Source organism: Formica exsecta, unplaced genomic scaffold (assembly GCF_003651465.1).
Source record: "Formica exsecta isolate Colony F162 unplaced genomic scaffold, ASM365146v1 scaffold4, whole genome shotgun sequence".
NCBI classification, from domain to species: domain Eukaryota; kingdom Metazoa; phylum Arthropoda; class Insecta; order Hymenoptera; family Formicidae; genus Formica; species Formica exsecta.
Window position 1 is genome coordinate 1,904,520 of NW_021851238.1, and position 14,573 is coordinate 1,919,092.

At 39.0% G+C, this 14,573-nt stretch overlaps 4 protein-coding genes across 4 annotated transcripts; 2 read left to right on the top strand and 2 right to left on the bottom strand.

The window, feature by feature from the left end:
• Positions 1–2,056: 2,056 nt before the first annotated feature.
• LOC115239975 (ER lumen protein-retaining receptor) lies at positions 2,057–3,679 on the top strand. Its single transcript, XM_029814870.1, has 3 exons — positions 2,057–2,470; positions 2,595–2,784; positions 2,876–3,679. The coding sequence occupies exons 1-3, from the start codon at positions 2,380–2,382 to the stop codon at positions 3,231–3,233; spliced, it is 639 nt and encodes a 212-aa protein (XP_029670730.1). The 5' UTR covers positions 2,057–2,379; the 3' UTR covers positions 3,234–3,679.
• Positions 3,680–4,392: 713 nt separating this feature from the next.
• On the bottom strand, positions 4,393–5,582 carry LOC115240035 (DNA polymerase subunit gamma-2, mitochondrial). The gene is made up of 2 exons (XM_029814984.1): positions 5,011–5,582; positions 4,393–4,929 (listed from the first exon to the last, which is right to left on the bottom strand). Exons 1-2 carry the CDS (start codon positions 5,554–5,556, stop codon positions 4,504–4,506), a joined length of 972 nt encoding a protein of 323 aa, XP_029670844.1. The 5' UTR covers positions 5,557–5,582; the 3' UTR covers positions 4,393–4,503.
• Positions 5,518–6,808, bottom strand: LOC115240036 (glutamyl-tRNA(Gln) amidotransferase subunit C, mitochondrial). Its single transcript, XM_029814985.1, has 2 exons — positions 6,712–6,808; positions 5,518–6,360 (listed from the first exon to the last, which is right to left on the bottom strand). Exon 2 carries the CDS (start codon positions 6,012–6,014, stop codon positions 5,553–5,555), a length of 462 nt encoding a protein of 153 aa, XP_029670845.1. The 5' UTR covers positions 6,015–6,360; positions 6,712–6,808; the 3' UTR covers positions 5,518–5,552.
• Positions 6,809–6,829: 21 nt separating this feature from the next.
• Positions 6,830–14,468, top strand: LOC115240032. Its single transcript, XM_029814978.1, is given in 14 exon segments — positions 6,830–7,575; positions 8,511–8,572; positions 8,841–8,914; positions 9,039–9,123; positions 9,235–9,326; positions 9,416–9,705; positions 9,793–10,092; positions 10,354–10,482; positions 10,878–11,034; positions 11,121–11,420; positions 11,498–11,637; positions 11,756–12,117; positions 12,298–12,561; positions 12,563–14,468. Coding segments are annotated over 14 exon segments (2,763 nt in total). The 5' UTR covers positions 6,830–7,503; the 3' UTR covers positions 12,999–14,468.
• The last annotated feature ends 105 nt before the right edge of the window (positions 14,469–14,573 follow it).

The window sequence follows — 14,573 nt, forward strand, 5'->3', positions numbered from 1 at the left end:
TATATATAATTCACATCTTTTCTGATATCTTAATCTTTCTAAATAAGAGTGTTGCGATTATACATAACTTGTGCAGATATATAATAATCAACAAGCAAAAAATCATCAGTTTATATATCTTTTTATCAATAGATATTTTTCTTCTTTAATTATTTTATTTTTATAATGAACGATTAATACAATAATATAATAATTAGCATTATTCATCTCTGTTTCGTAAGCGGGTGACGCCGGCGAGTATGATACTCGTAGGAGAGTATCCCCTGGATAAACTGGCACCGGTGTCGAATATACGTCAGACAATAAAATTTGACCTAAATACAATATGGATTGGTTTATCGCAATGTTTTTGTTTTTAATAGCTACATAAGAGGTTAATCAATATTTAAATATTGATAAATTTTTATTAAAAAATGATTTCAACTTCTTAACAATTTCAACATATATTTTCCATATAATATAAATAAATAATAAAATTAACATTATTGCTTCCTCATAGAGGAAGCTTTGTTTTTTTTCTTCTATCACGTATATTTTTTATTTTTTTATAATGATAGTTTAATGTTTAATTAAATTGCTTTGTTGAATTAAATCATTTTGAAGACATACTTATATTACAAATTACACGTTTACATGACAATAATAGAGCATTGAATAATTTAAGAAAATTCTATATAAAAGATATTTTAGAAAGTATTTTAAAGATTTCAATCGTTGATCTGTTGCAAGACTAACAATAGAATAAATATGACGATAAGATATTTGCATGAACCAACTAATTTTCAATATTTACATATGCTTTTTTTGCCCTAATATTTTTCCAAAAATTTTACAATTTCTTTATTATGTCTTTTAACGATACGTTTTCGGTTTTACTTTAATATTCTAAAAGCAAAATACGTAATATACAGACACATTATTATTATTATTTTGTAACATTATATTATTTTCGTTTTTATGATAATTTTGCAGAAACAGTGACAATCGTGCAAGTAATACACTCGCATTGCATAAAATTGCATGAAAGGGGAATTTTAATTGTGTTGCGATAAATGCGTCCTTCATAAAAATTCAAATTTCCACGAGTGCCACGAGACGCGTACAATTCAGTTATTATCTCATTCGGCGAAAGGATGCCAAATTGTACGCGTTTCACTGTCTGCAAAGGCGCCTTGGAGTCGGACATAGCCATTTTGCCACAATAATTCGTAGCAAATTTTCCGAGCTCCAGACGCCTTCTGTGTTCAGCATTCTGCGTCATTCTGCGTCGCGATTCTTCAACCCATAGACATAGTATATATAGATCGAGCGTTTATTTAAGGAGTGGGGGTAAAGATGCACGTAGAAAAGGACATACTCTATTTCGTGCTCCTTGCGTTCTCTCTCGCTCGCACATAGCATAGCGCTCTCTTTCGCCATTGTCTGCAAAGGCGCCTTGGAGTCGGACATAGCCATTTTGCCACAATAATTCGTAGCAAATTTTCCGAACTCCAGACGCCTTCTGTGTTCTGCATTCTGCGTCGCGATTCTTCAACCCATAGACATAGTATATATAGATCGAGCGTTTATTTAAGGAGTGGGGGTAAAGATGCACGTAGAAAAGGACATACTCTATTTCGTGCTCCTTGCGTTCTCTCTCGCTCGCACATAGCATAGCGCTCTCTTTCGCCATGCTACGTGTGAGCGAGAGAGAACGCAAGGGGCACAAAGCAGAGTGTGTTCTTTTCTACGTGCATCTTTACCCCCACTCCTCAACACTCGGTCTAGATATATTATGTCTATGCTTCAACCTCAACAACGTTTCCTGCCGTTGGAGAGAGAGAACGTCATTCCTCTCGATCATGAACTAAGTAACTCTTGATGGGACATCGCTCGACGAATCATACGTTAGGCTGATATTACATTCAAGCGACAAAATATTTCTCGAACATAGCGATTGGCTATCGAATAGAGAGTTTCTATCGAGATTCTAAAAAAGATTAATATAAGTAATTGTTCCATATTACATAAATTTAATATAAAAATAAAATAGTAAAAATTAAGGGCTCGAAAAATGACGAAACGTCACGATTGATATATTTCTTATCCTTTTTCGGAAGCAACAACATGGCATATCCAATCAGAATTTACTGCCTTGTTTAGCCTCGCAATTTTTTATTAAAAAATTATCTCATCCATCTTATCCGTTTATTTCTTACATATTCCACGACTGATACTGAATATCAGATGTCATAGTTCGCGAATTCGCGGAGTCGGTGGGTCGGCCATCTGTTTCAGTTGCAGCCGGAGCCACGTCATATTTGTGTGCCGCTTGGAAGCGAGCAACGCAAGCTGGCTTCCGTGTTTTCACGTTAGAATTACGTTCCCGCAACCGCAGACATGAATATATTCCGGCTGCTGGGCGATCTGTCGCACCTTTTAGCCATTATCATACTTCTCCTCAAGATATGGAAGTCGCGGAGTTGCGCCGGTGAGTCGCGGTGTCTCTCCTTTACGGAGACGCGGACGATTATGTCAAACGATGTGTTACAATTGTACGCCCGCGACTACTCGCTCAGCTGATGGTTATCATCGACGCTTGACCTTGTTCGCAGGTATCAGCGGCAAGTCCCAAATTCTCTTCTCGATTGTTTACACCACCCGTTATCTAGACCTGTTCACCACATTCATATCGGCGTACAACACATTCATGAAAGTCATTTTCATCGTCGCGTCCCTCGCCACGGTCTTCTTGATGTACATCAAGTTTAAAGCCACGTACGATCATAATCATGACACGTTCAGGTAAGTCAGTCTTTCGTTGATATCTAATTATCTTGTCTCCTATATACGTATGATATGTGACGCATGGTGACATATGATCCTTTCGTTGCAGGATCGAGTTCTTGGTTTTACCCGCGCTTGTACTGGCGCTATTGATCAATCATGAACTGTCTTTCGTGGAGGTTCTATGGACATTCAGCATTTATCTAGAATCAGTAGCGATATTACCGCAATTGTTTCTGGTTTCAAAAACAGGCGAGGCGGAGAGCATCACCAGTCATTATCTGTTCGCATTAGGATCTTACAGAGGCTTGTATCTATTCAACTGGGTATACCGTTACTACGCCGAGGATCATTACGATTTGATTGCCATAGTCGCAGGACTGGTGCAGACAGTTCTATATTGTGACTTTTTCTACCTCTATATTACCAAAGTACTAAAGGGCAAGAAATTACAACTACCTGCTTAGCTTCAGTTAAGAGTATTATCCTCTTGTATCGGAGAAAAGTTCGAATGCCCGTCTTCGGCATCATCGATCCGAGATAAATCCGGGCAATCCTGGGAGGCTCGTGGAACGCACACACAGTGTATGTTTCCACCAAGTGTGGAATATCTCGCAGCATCTTCCCTTCTATCGAACACTCTTCCTTCTCCCATCTACCATCCCTTTGTGCGATGCCGTTTGCTGTGTTTCCTTTCCAGGACGAGATCTAAGTTGCCTCTATTATTCTTTCGTACATTTCAAGCAACATATACATAATTGTAGAATCAAGATAACTGTTTATTTTATGAATTTAGGAATTTAACAAGATAATCGAGGATAAAAAATAAATTGTATAAAATCAGAATTTTCATTAATATTGACTGTTTATATTGTTGTGCAATTTTCAGTAATAAATATAGTTAATAATTAAATATATAATTATATTAATACACGATAATACACCATATATCTCTTACAAATTTTAATTGGAAAATTTGGGATTTTGCCATTTCGGTGAAGTAAATGTGTGATCGAATTCACAAAGCGTCTATATATTGCAGTCAGAAAGAAAAACGGAAGCAAACGCAAGCTAAGCGCAGTTACACAGAAATCGTTCTTCTATATTAACATGTTTTATTTTTAAGGCTCCTGATCGCTTAGTCTCAGGAACGTGCATATCACAAATGTGATAGCACAATACTCTAGTAACCATAAAACATAAATATTTTAAATTGTTATAGAACATATAAGTAATTAATAATATAATAATAATTATTTTTATTATTAATACAAAATAAAATATTGAATAGAAAATTTTAATGAGTAAATTAAAAGAAAATTGCCTTTTGAAAGTGCAAATTTAAAAAAAAAAAAAGTTGGTTAAATTAACTTTATTTTACATGAATAAATATTCGTTGCTAGATTGTATAAAAAAAATGAGAAAAAAGTGCCAGGGACCAGGGGCAAGAATTGAACCCTAGTCTTGTTTCTTTAAAATATCTTTTTATTTAAAAATGGCACGCAAGAATTCTCAGCGTGTCATTTCCTGCGAGAGATGACCATCTATCTAAAAATCTAAATAAAAGATATTTTGCCATAAAAGTTCCAGTTCCTTTGTTACAAAATAAAAAAAACAGATATATAATTTTTAGAAAATTTATTTCTTAGAAGAAATATGGTTTCTCTTTCTGTTTGTAATATTTGTAAAACATTTAGAAGAAAATATTATCTTGTGTAAATATGTTATTTCGGCGATTCAAGAAGAACGTAGAGTAATATACTTTACCAAATCAGAAATATGAACGGCTTCTTTAAGAGTCGTCGAACGATTCTTTACATGAACAATGCCATTCTTAAGACTAGTCTTATCCACTGACACGACGAACGGTATTAGGCACATTTCTATTATTTGTTCTGTATTAGTTAAAATAGTTGATATTCCCTTCGCCCTAAACATATTGTTTACATGTAGTACAAAGCGATTTAAGTCTATATCAGTTTCATTATCTTGTTCTTCTATGTAGAACGTAGTTTTATATGGAGATAACTTGGGATGAATACATGCGATAGCTGATTTGTCCAACATGTAACTATCGCAGAGTAACGCTAGACAGCCCCAATCCAAGGAAGTGACATGCTCGATCATATGCACGTCCGTAGCATTATCCTTACTACTTTCAGTCTGTAAATAAATATCTCATTTAAACATTTATTTTTTCTCTCCCTCACTTTTTCGCGACATCTCATTAAAGAAATACTATACTTGAGGATATAATTTGCGTATGCCTGGATAATAAGTAATCGTTTCTACAGTAATATTTCCAAAGGGAAATTGAGCCTCTATCTCCGTCACATCAAAATTTCTCGCTTTCTTTGCCTCGGCGAGTACAAATCTCGAGGGGCACTGGGAGAGCTTGCGCCACCAAACCTTGCGCTCTCGCTGCTTCTTATGCAGCAGACTCTTTGACTCAGACGCGTCGACGATCACGTTGATCTTGGCGATTCTATGGGACGATACTTTAGCCGGCAACAGAGACTCATTCCACGCGCTCTTCGACATCGTGGCGAGCGTGGCGAGCGCAAACGGCAGCGGCTTGTCCATCGAATTGCTCCGCAGGAGCTGCAACGTCTCGGCAATCGAGTCGCATGGGAACACATTGTGACGCGGCATCGTGACACAATGCGCGAACCAGTGCTCCTCGAGGTTCCTAAGCAACAGTTTGCCCTGAGGACCGTACGCGAAAACCCGCTCCGACAGATTGAGAAAGTGCGGGCTGACGGTCCTCAGTACAGCTTCCAGGCTCATCATCGTCCGGAGTCGGACTTGGTCGTCGCCAGGGGCGCGACGAAGTACTCCTCCTCCAGCACAGCGGCGTTCCTTAGTATCTCGCGCCGATCTACGTTGTTTTGCACCACGTCGTCCCGCAGACGAATACGATCGTTCTCCAGGGTGTTGTACATCGGACGCACCGTCTCGTCGATGCGCGCCGTTCGCAGCCGCTCGGTGAACGCTATCGCCTCCTCCAGGATCCGCTTACTCTGCTCGTACTCGAAGCCGACCAGCGCCAATCTTTCGAGCCTCCTGATGGTCGCCTCGTCGATCACCGGTCTCTTGTCACCGCGCGCTCGGTCGTTGATATTTTCCACCGGTTGTTGTTGTTTCGCTTGTACAGTTGAAGAGTGGTACGTCTTGGAAAACGCAATTGGATGCAGAGGAATTATGACACTTTTGTCAAAGAGTTTGCATACCTGTCGTAGCACGTGCATGCTTGATGATAATCAGCTGATCGGATTTGAATTTTTTGTTTAGTTCTACTTATCTTGTCACAGACGTTGAGAGAATTGATCTGTCTCTTTTGGCACTTTCTATATTCGTTATCTTTCGTCTTTCTGCCTTCTTTCAGATGAGACACGACTTATTAAACTTATTTCATTTTAGTGCACGGGGAAATGCAGTTGTAGTTCAACATCTTCGAATTGTCGGATTGTTCGATTGTCTATAGTTCATTACAAATTTTTATTTATTCTTTATGTCATTATTCGCCAAGCGAGTTTGATTGGCTACGATTTGGGGGACACCAAAAATACCCTGTCCGACATCCAATCAATGCGTCTGAAATTTGTCATATAGCAAACAACACTTTAGAAAGGGGTTCTCGTTGCCTCTGGTGAAACTACAATTGTTTATTATTTTAGCTATTATTATATTAATTCAAATTTTTATCATTATTGATAATGAGCGTACACACAAAATAATAAATAGATTTAGGAAGATGTCAGAAATTCACTATGGGATTCGTGTGGAATTTTCGAATCGAACACATCATGTCCAAAAATTCATACATCATGACTGTTGATTGAGAGACGAATCGGCAATTTTATAACGAATAGTTTGACAATTAAGATGACATTAAGATGAAATACAAAATTAACGGAACGTAAGATAATTTTTTTTCATCCTTACCACATCGCGAATTCTTTTCGGAACCAATAGTCACGATGCATAAATAATATCTAGACACGGTGTGTCCGATCAAAACCCGGAAGTGAAGGAATTTCTATATGTGTGTATTTCTGCATGTGTTGATCCACGCTGTCTATGCCATTCTGCACCAATCGGAGTCTCATTGTGCAGCACATTGTCGTGCCTCATCGCTCTCTCTCTCTCTCTTTTCCCCCCTTTTCCCTCTCCCTCTCACTTTTCCCTTCGAGATAACGATTAGACGCATACTTGAATAACATCGATCCCGATTTCTAGAACGAGGTCACCACGCAGGGGCAACGATCCGCGCGCGGAGCGAGCTCGATCACTATCCCGCGCGTACAACGTCCGCCCGTCTTGTTGTGTTTACGTGCGTGTGTACACACATAATATACGCGAGACAGTCGCGCGTTTGCATCATCGTGAACCGCGAAGTCAAGCGAGGATCATCCAAGGATCATTTGCCTCTCTTCGCGTTCTCGTCGCTGGTAAAGTCTACTCTAACAACGAGTCCGCGTCCCTTCGCGTGGACGCGTCCGCGCTACTTTCGTCGCCATCCTCTTCGCCGTTTTTCCCCTCGTCTATCTCCCTCGCTCTCGCTCTCGATCGAGAGATGACAAGTTACATCGTTCGTCCTCGCTGGCGGCGGTGCATCGTTTACGCAAACGTCCGCGTCGATGACGCAAAGTGAACTCGTCGCGCTTGCTACGAGAGCACTCGCCCCGGGAGGCGTCCCCGTTGACGGATTTAGGCCAGTCCAAACAATACAAAAAGATGGACGCGACGATAGAGAGAGAGTGCAGCGCGTTGGGCGGTTTGTTCCAACAGATCGTCACTGACATGAAGGTGAGGGGTTCCGCTTATTTGGCTCGACCGATTATACCGAGTTTCACGTTCCGTCAATATTTATATCGAAAATCTGCCTTATTCAGTCGGACTTCTTACATTATCCTACGATTTTTTCAATCTCCTTTTGTTTTTATTTTCTTTTTTATTTTTTAAGTATCTTTTTATATATTGTGTTATGTTTGTGGAACCTTCTCTATATGCGGTGAAGATCTTTATTTTGTTGGAGATTTTTTAATCATCCTCTCTCTTTAGTTTCACATTCCTCTCACATTAGCTCTTAAGTTTACATTACTGTTAGTTTACATTAGCTTTGTGTGCTATGGAAGATCCTTTATTTCTGGAAAAAATGACGTTTTTAATATTTAGAGTCAATTGACTTAACGATAAATTTAACATTACAGATATAGATATATTGATGTTGCAAAGTGGATATTATACTACATATGGATTATTTGAATAAAAGTAAATTAAGTACTTTTTAATAAGATTAAAAATGTAATAAATAATCTAGTCCTACAATTGAGTTTTTATTTTTTATATTTTTTTACAGCTTCTATAATTTTTTCTAGAAAAAACAAAAGCTTTAATTTTAAGCACATAAGCAAAAATTGTAACATATATTTTCACATTTTTTATATCTCATAACACTTATTTTTTAATAAAATAAAAACAAAAGCACTTGCTCCATTTTATATCGACGAGATATTTTATCACAACAGCATTAAAAAAATATGTTTCACAAACTAGTACTGTCTGATTGAGCAGAATATATGGGCGTATATGATAATATTATCTGTCACTAATACATCAGTTTAAATTATTCTTTGACTAATGCTGTATAAACTAACGTTGAAACAATGTCAATGTTGCATTAATAGATTCTTAAACTTTCAAATAAGATGTGTTATAACATTTTTTTTTTCTTTTTATAGAATGGAGCACCACTTTGGGAAGATTTGATTTCAAAAGCTACAAAATTACATGCAAGTTTGAGGTGAATACAGATTTATATATATTTCACTATTTATATATTTTCTATAATTTTCAAAAATGCATAGAAAATCTTTGGGTATTGAAGATTTTTTATAAATGACATTTTATTATAAATGTTTGCAATATTAGTGTAAAAAATATAATTCATTTATTTTATCTCTTTCTCTAATATATATTTTGTTGCATGTTTTTAATCAAATGAAAGTTTATATAAATAACACTATATATATAACTTATATGCTTTAATATGCTTTAATATATTATTGCAGAGCTGCTCTCTTGGCTATTTCTGCATATCTTGAGACTTTTCAGAAGATAGCAGATGCTGCGACTAATGCCAGGGGTAAGTTTTCACTGAATTGTAATAGAGATTATATTTTTTTATTATATAATTAAAGTCGTTTGCGTTAAATGAGCAAATTAAAATGAAGAAAAATTAAAATGGTACTGTCTCTGTTTTAAATAAGGTGCAACTAAGGAAATTGGAACAGCACTGACACGAATATGTCTAAGACATAAGGCGGTAGAAACTCGTATGAAGTCATTTACTAGGTATGTTGAAATGTCTCTTAACAATAATTTTTTATGCGTTCACAGAAATGTATTTGTTTTAGTTTTCTAGCATTACTTGTTACAGTACTCATATGTATTATTTCTTTTAAGCGCTATTATGGACTGCTTGGTGCTGCCTTTACAAGAGAAACTGGAAGATTGGAAAAAATCTTTGATCAATTTAGATAAAGAACATGCCAAAGGTTAACGATTATTACTAATATCGTAATAACTTATGTTTTTAAGAAATGTTTAATTTTTTTGTTACAATCTACACTTTTGCTATTTTTAGAATTCAAAAAAGCAAGGGCGGAGTTGAAGAAACGCTCCACCGATACTCTACGCCTGCAAAAGAAGAAAGCACGAAAGGGTCAAGTTTACCTACACATCCAGGGACAACCTCAAAGTCATGGGACATGTTCCAGTGATGTGGAGCTCAATAGGATGCTGGAATCGTCGGCGGCGGTTGTCCAGGAGAAAAGACTGAGTTTAGAAGAAACGGAACGAAAAGCCGTCCGTGCTGCCCTTCTCGAGGAGAGAGGCAGATTTTGTCTCCTTGCCCGATTCCTGAAACCTGTACTCGTTAGTAGACAGATACACGTGTATATTTATAAAATCGACAAATGTTGATGTACATATATATACATAAATGCATAATCAATAATTTAGGATGAGGAGATAGCGATGTTAATGGAATTGACGCATTTGCAAGAGGTGTCCGATCAATTACAAAGACATGCCGCATCGCCGCATCATTTACCGCCTGCATCCGAGCAGGTAATAACGGACATAAAAGGTTGCGACGTTACTCAATGGTCGTTGGCTACGCCGCCGTCGAGTCCGTCGCTATCTCTCGGATCGAGGAAGAGCTCTATGTGTTCGATCAGTTCTCTAACTAGTAGCAGTAGTGGATCTTGTAAAAGTCATCCAAGCCCGTCCGGACATCCATGGCACAGATCGCTCTCTCAGGTAATTACGCGTTGGTAATTAGTCCTCCTAGTATTTCTCTCTCCTCTTTTTTTTTCTCCATCTCATTATTCTGTGGATTGATTTATTAGGTTTTTTTTTTTTTACACATTGCATGATATAGTAACACTATTAATGCAATGCAGAGCTGCAATGCACCTAGTAGTATCTTCCACATAGATTTTACAGCACGAATCGATCGCTCTGTTTGCCCGCTGAGCGACAGCTTATTGTACGTGGTAGTCGATGTTGTACTCGTTATAGCCGGTCGGTGTCAGGCCCGCCAGCATCAGCGGTATCGCGACACTGCGCCATTTGACGAGTGGCAGTTCCCGCGATTCTGGCTTCACGTCTCAGGACACATTGTATAACCAACCGATTTCTGAAGATCAGGTAAGGTCGTTTAGCGATGTTGCGAAGTCTGTGATGTTTTACAATGGTCTTCTTATAAGCTATTGAACCGAAAATCAATTGTTTTCTTGACGAGTTTTTTAAAAGAACTGAAAATTCCGTTTTCTCGAAACAATTTATAATTAAATGTCAATTCGATAAACTAGAAAAAAAAAACATTGAGATTTCATCAAAGAACTGGTAGGAGACCCAACGTGTGAAATCTCACAAACTTCTGCCACTTAGTGATTAGTTTTTTTGCTGCTAGATCGGCTTGTGTCTTCCTTATAGCAGTTTTACGCAGATTCTTTAGCTTTAACTTTGAAGAACGCATTCGTATATCATATTTTGTTGCATCGTATATCGTCAGTAGTCACCTAAAGACACGTGCTTTTTAGGTGTCGAATGTGTCTTCTCTAAGTAATCAAAGTACCGGTTGTACTGTAACAAGACCCGTGACAACTTCAACTTGGCCTGATTTGCAGGAAACGTCCGTTCAATACAACCGGCAAAACCCGAATGCAGTAAACGAACGGCCACATACCATTTCCTCTGGTAAGCAGTATTGTGTGAAGCACATTGACGAGCATGAGTGCAATCTTGATTCGTCAATCACACTTATCTTTCTTTACCGATTCTAGCGTACGAAAAGGGTCATCAGAGACCCGCGCTCAGCGTCTACACATTCCAAGCGCCGGATCGTGACGGTAGCGGTTGCTGCCACAGCCAGCCCGCCTCTCCGGTTTCCTCTTCCTCGTCGTGTTCTTCCTCGAATCAGCAACTATCTAGGGTACAACTTCGTAGAAATAACGGCGGCACTCGTCCACCTATACCGAATAGATGTTCTAGTCTGGAACGACCGACAATTCCGGTGAAGAACGAACCGCCCGGAAGTCCACGGGGAAAACCCAAGTTACCTCTTCCAGCTCATTTGGCGAAAGGTTCGTATAACATTTCATATATTGCTACGTAAGTTATGTGATGTTAAGAGAGATCTAACAATCATATTATGATATAGAATTGGCAACTCATCAGCTCCAACAGCCGATGTACGTAAACATGCACGAGTTGGCGAATCTAGCTGCTAGTCGTGCTCAGGAAATGCAGCTTCCGTTGCCTCCTCCTCCGGCGTTGTTAACGACGCCAAGCACTGATAAGGTATTGAAACAAGAGCGACAAGAATAGATAAGATATTTTAAAACAAATGTTTTAAAAGAAAGAAGAAAATTTTCTTTACATTTATTCACATAACTCATTGCTCGGTCGAATTGTGTAGGCCGAAGCTCCGGAAAAAGATGCTGGTAGTCAAACGTCCGAGTCCAGCTTGGAGTCCAGCAGCGGATACGGAAGTCAAAATACTTTGCCGCATTCGCATTCGCTTCACAATCAAAACGAGAATACGTGGAATGTGCCAGGCATGGCTGCGACCATGTTAATGACACGCAGGGGATCGGCGCAGCAGGTGATCAGACCACCGCCGCCGACGAGACGCACATCCACCGTCATCATCGCTCCTCCCACGTCGTCCGTCAATGAGGATTGCAACGAAAATGTTTGCGACGAGGTGGAGAATCTTCCTCCACCACCTGCGTTTCTTCTAGAAGGCTCTTCGCCTACAGCCAGTCCTACGCCTCAAAGGTAGAAAAATCGATGTAACTCTATTCTTAGATAAATTTCTCTATTTGAAGGTGTTTAGTGTTATAATGATTTAAGTTAATTCTTTTTCACTTTTAACTGTAAATCGTAAAAATCAATTTTTTAAGAAAATCTTTGGATTCTTGAGACCGCTCTTTTTTAACCATCTGTTTTTTCTTTTAGATCCATCTCGGTTTCTGAAACGGTGAGGACTTTGACCGAGTTGCGTCATACCCCGGCCAGTCCGTCACTCTTACGGAAGGCTACTTTACAGCAACAAGTGCATAATAATCCTTCGAGCGTTGTCCAACATAACACCGTGCTGCAGATAACTCGTTCATCGGTTGAACGTTCCTGCTCTGTCCGTTCGACGTCTCAAGAACGCGGATCTGTCGGCGCTCAAACAACCGCTAGTGCAGCCGGTGGAGGTCCGACTCAGATCGTTCAGCACCCAAGGACAGGGACCCGGTGGCGTAGGTCAGGGTTTCATGGCGGTGCTCAACGCTAAGCTCATTGGTACGATGAGCGGCGGCAATGCCGCGGCAGGCGTGAACGTCAGCGGCAGCCCTAAATCTCTCAGGAAGCAGTCAATTACGGAACAGCAGCAGCAACAGCAGCAGTCCAACAAAAACGTCAAAACGACGGCTCCCGGTTTCCTTGAGACACTGAACGCTAAACTGGCTCAGCAACAACAGGCCCTGCAACAGGCGGGGAACAACGGGACGAGTAGATCAGCGAGTGTCAGGCGCATCATGGGCAATCGTGTGCCCATCATGGATCCGGTGCAAATGAGGGACTCCCTTATGGATCAGATCAGACGTGGCACTTCGCTGAGGAAAACCAGCGGCCCGATCAACGATCGTTCGGCACCCAAAATCTATTGAATAATCCAGCACTGCGTAAGTTTGTAACGTCGCGTTCCTTTACGAATTCCACGAGCAACGTTATTCTCTCTTTTGGATATAATTGACTCGCGAGATGCGATAGAAATCGCAATAAGTATCGGGCAGAAATCAATATCTTCCGATTCTTCGTCTATATTTTCGTGCATGATTTTCGAGTTACGTGCGCGGTACTATAACGGGATAATATAACAAAGCCGTCGTTACTTTTATCTTCATTTCCTCCGATAACACGCAGGCTCCATATTAAATCGATATATGATTTCTTGTACAATAACACGCGTATCGAAATATTGCGCGCAATTGAAGAATAATTTTAACGGATAGATTTTAATGGTGTTATATATACGATTATATTGTAGCATATAAAATACGAAAAGCAGCGTAGAAAGAGATTTTTATAATGTATCAATATTTATAAAAAAAGAATACTGATTTGATTAGGGAATTGTGTCTCACAAGATCCATATCGATACAACGACAATACTCCAGTACAACTTGTGTCTCATAGTTGTCTATTTTTTCTGCTTGAGAAGAACGATTCTCTCTTGTTGCTCCATTATCGCTTAGTCTGTAATTGGGTATGCAATTGGGATCTTTATGCGATCTCGCGAAAATCATACATAATTTAATATCGAGCTTGTGTATTCAAGACGCGAGACTCGTCAATACATATCGGTTTACAATATCTTTCTTTCTCTTACATGCCTTTTTTCACTTTTATATGAGAAGCGCGAGTTCATTTTGCTATAGATTTCATGCTTTCTCGATTCCATGAGGTTGCTGCGGCGTGTGTTTAATCGTCGAAATCGATGGCCGTTTCTCCAGTAGTGTACTCTTCGCCATCGAGATCTAATTCTCGGTTACGAGAGAGAAACGGTGGCATATATATTCATATTAATAATATACACTGTATGACATCTCTCTCTCTCTCTCAATGTCGATTAATGTTAATATGCATATGTGTCGCGCCTTCGCGAAGATGATTACACTCGTTGTCGCTTGCAAGCTACATTTTGACGACGAGAAAAATGTCTATTAATTCTGAGCAAACGCTCCGAAATGTTATCGAATATTACCATTATATCGTCAAGTTGTTAGAGAATCTTCTTTTTTATGTACACGTATATCTTTTTGCGTTACGTTACGTCGTCGTATTGTCGCCAATGTACACTGCCCGGGCGTGCAAATCGAAATCATACATTTATCACTCATCTAACGCGTGATATGCGGCGAATACCGATTATTACTGCCAATTACATTCATCTCCTTTCATTCCTCGCATAGTGTTAAGTTTTCAATGGTATTGTAGCGAACCGGCGCGATGAATAGTGTATAGCGAGCAATAGCATATATATATATATTATATACATATACATATATGTTTATTTATTTCAAGAAGCATTTAACTGTATACACAGCGTGAATAAATAATAATACTTCCAGAGAAAATCTATCAACACATATTTGATATTTAATAACATTCGTCCTTTTTGCGAGATTCGAAAACACGAATGAAGAGTGAAATTCGATTAAAATATCGTTTCGCTACAGTGG

What these genes read in the sequence shown, in the direction of transcription:
- LOC115239975 (XM_029814870.1), top strand. Translation starts at nt 2,380, where the DNA reads ATGAATATATTCCGGCTGCTGGGCGATCTGTCGCACCTTTTAGCCATT. An exon ending in GAAGTCGCGGAGTTGCGCCG is followed by an intron (nt 2,471 to 2,594) that starts GTGAGTCGCGGT and finishes CCTTGTTCGCAG; the next exon opens with GTATCAGCGGCAAGTCCCAA. An exon ending in CATAATCATGACACGTTCAG is followed by an intron (nt 2,785 to 2,875) that starts GTAAGTCAGTCT and finishes CTTTCGTTGCAG; the next exon opens with GATCGAGTTCTTGGTTTTAC.
- LOC115240035 (XM_029814984.1), bottom strand. Translation starts at nt 5,556, where the DNA reads ATGATGAGCCTGGAAGCTGTACTGAGGACCGTCAGCCCGCACTTTCTC. An exon ending in TACGCAAATTATATCCTCAA is followed by an intron (nt 4,930 to 5,010) that starts GTATAGTATTTC and finishes ATTTATTTACAG; the next exon opens with ACTGAAAGTAGTAAGGATAA.
- LOC115240036 (XM_029814985.1), bottom strand. Translation starts at nt 6,014, where the DNA reads ATGCACGTGCTACGACAGGTATGCAAACTCTTTGACAAAAGTGTCATA.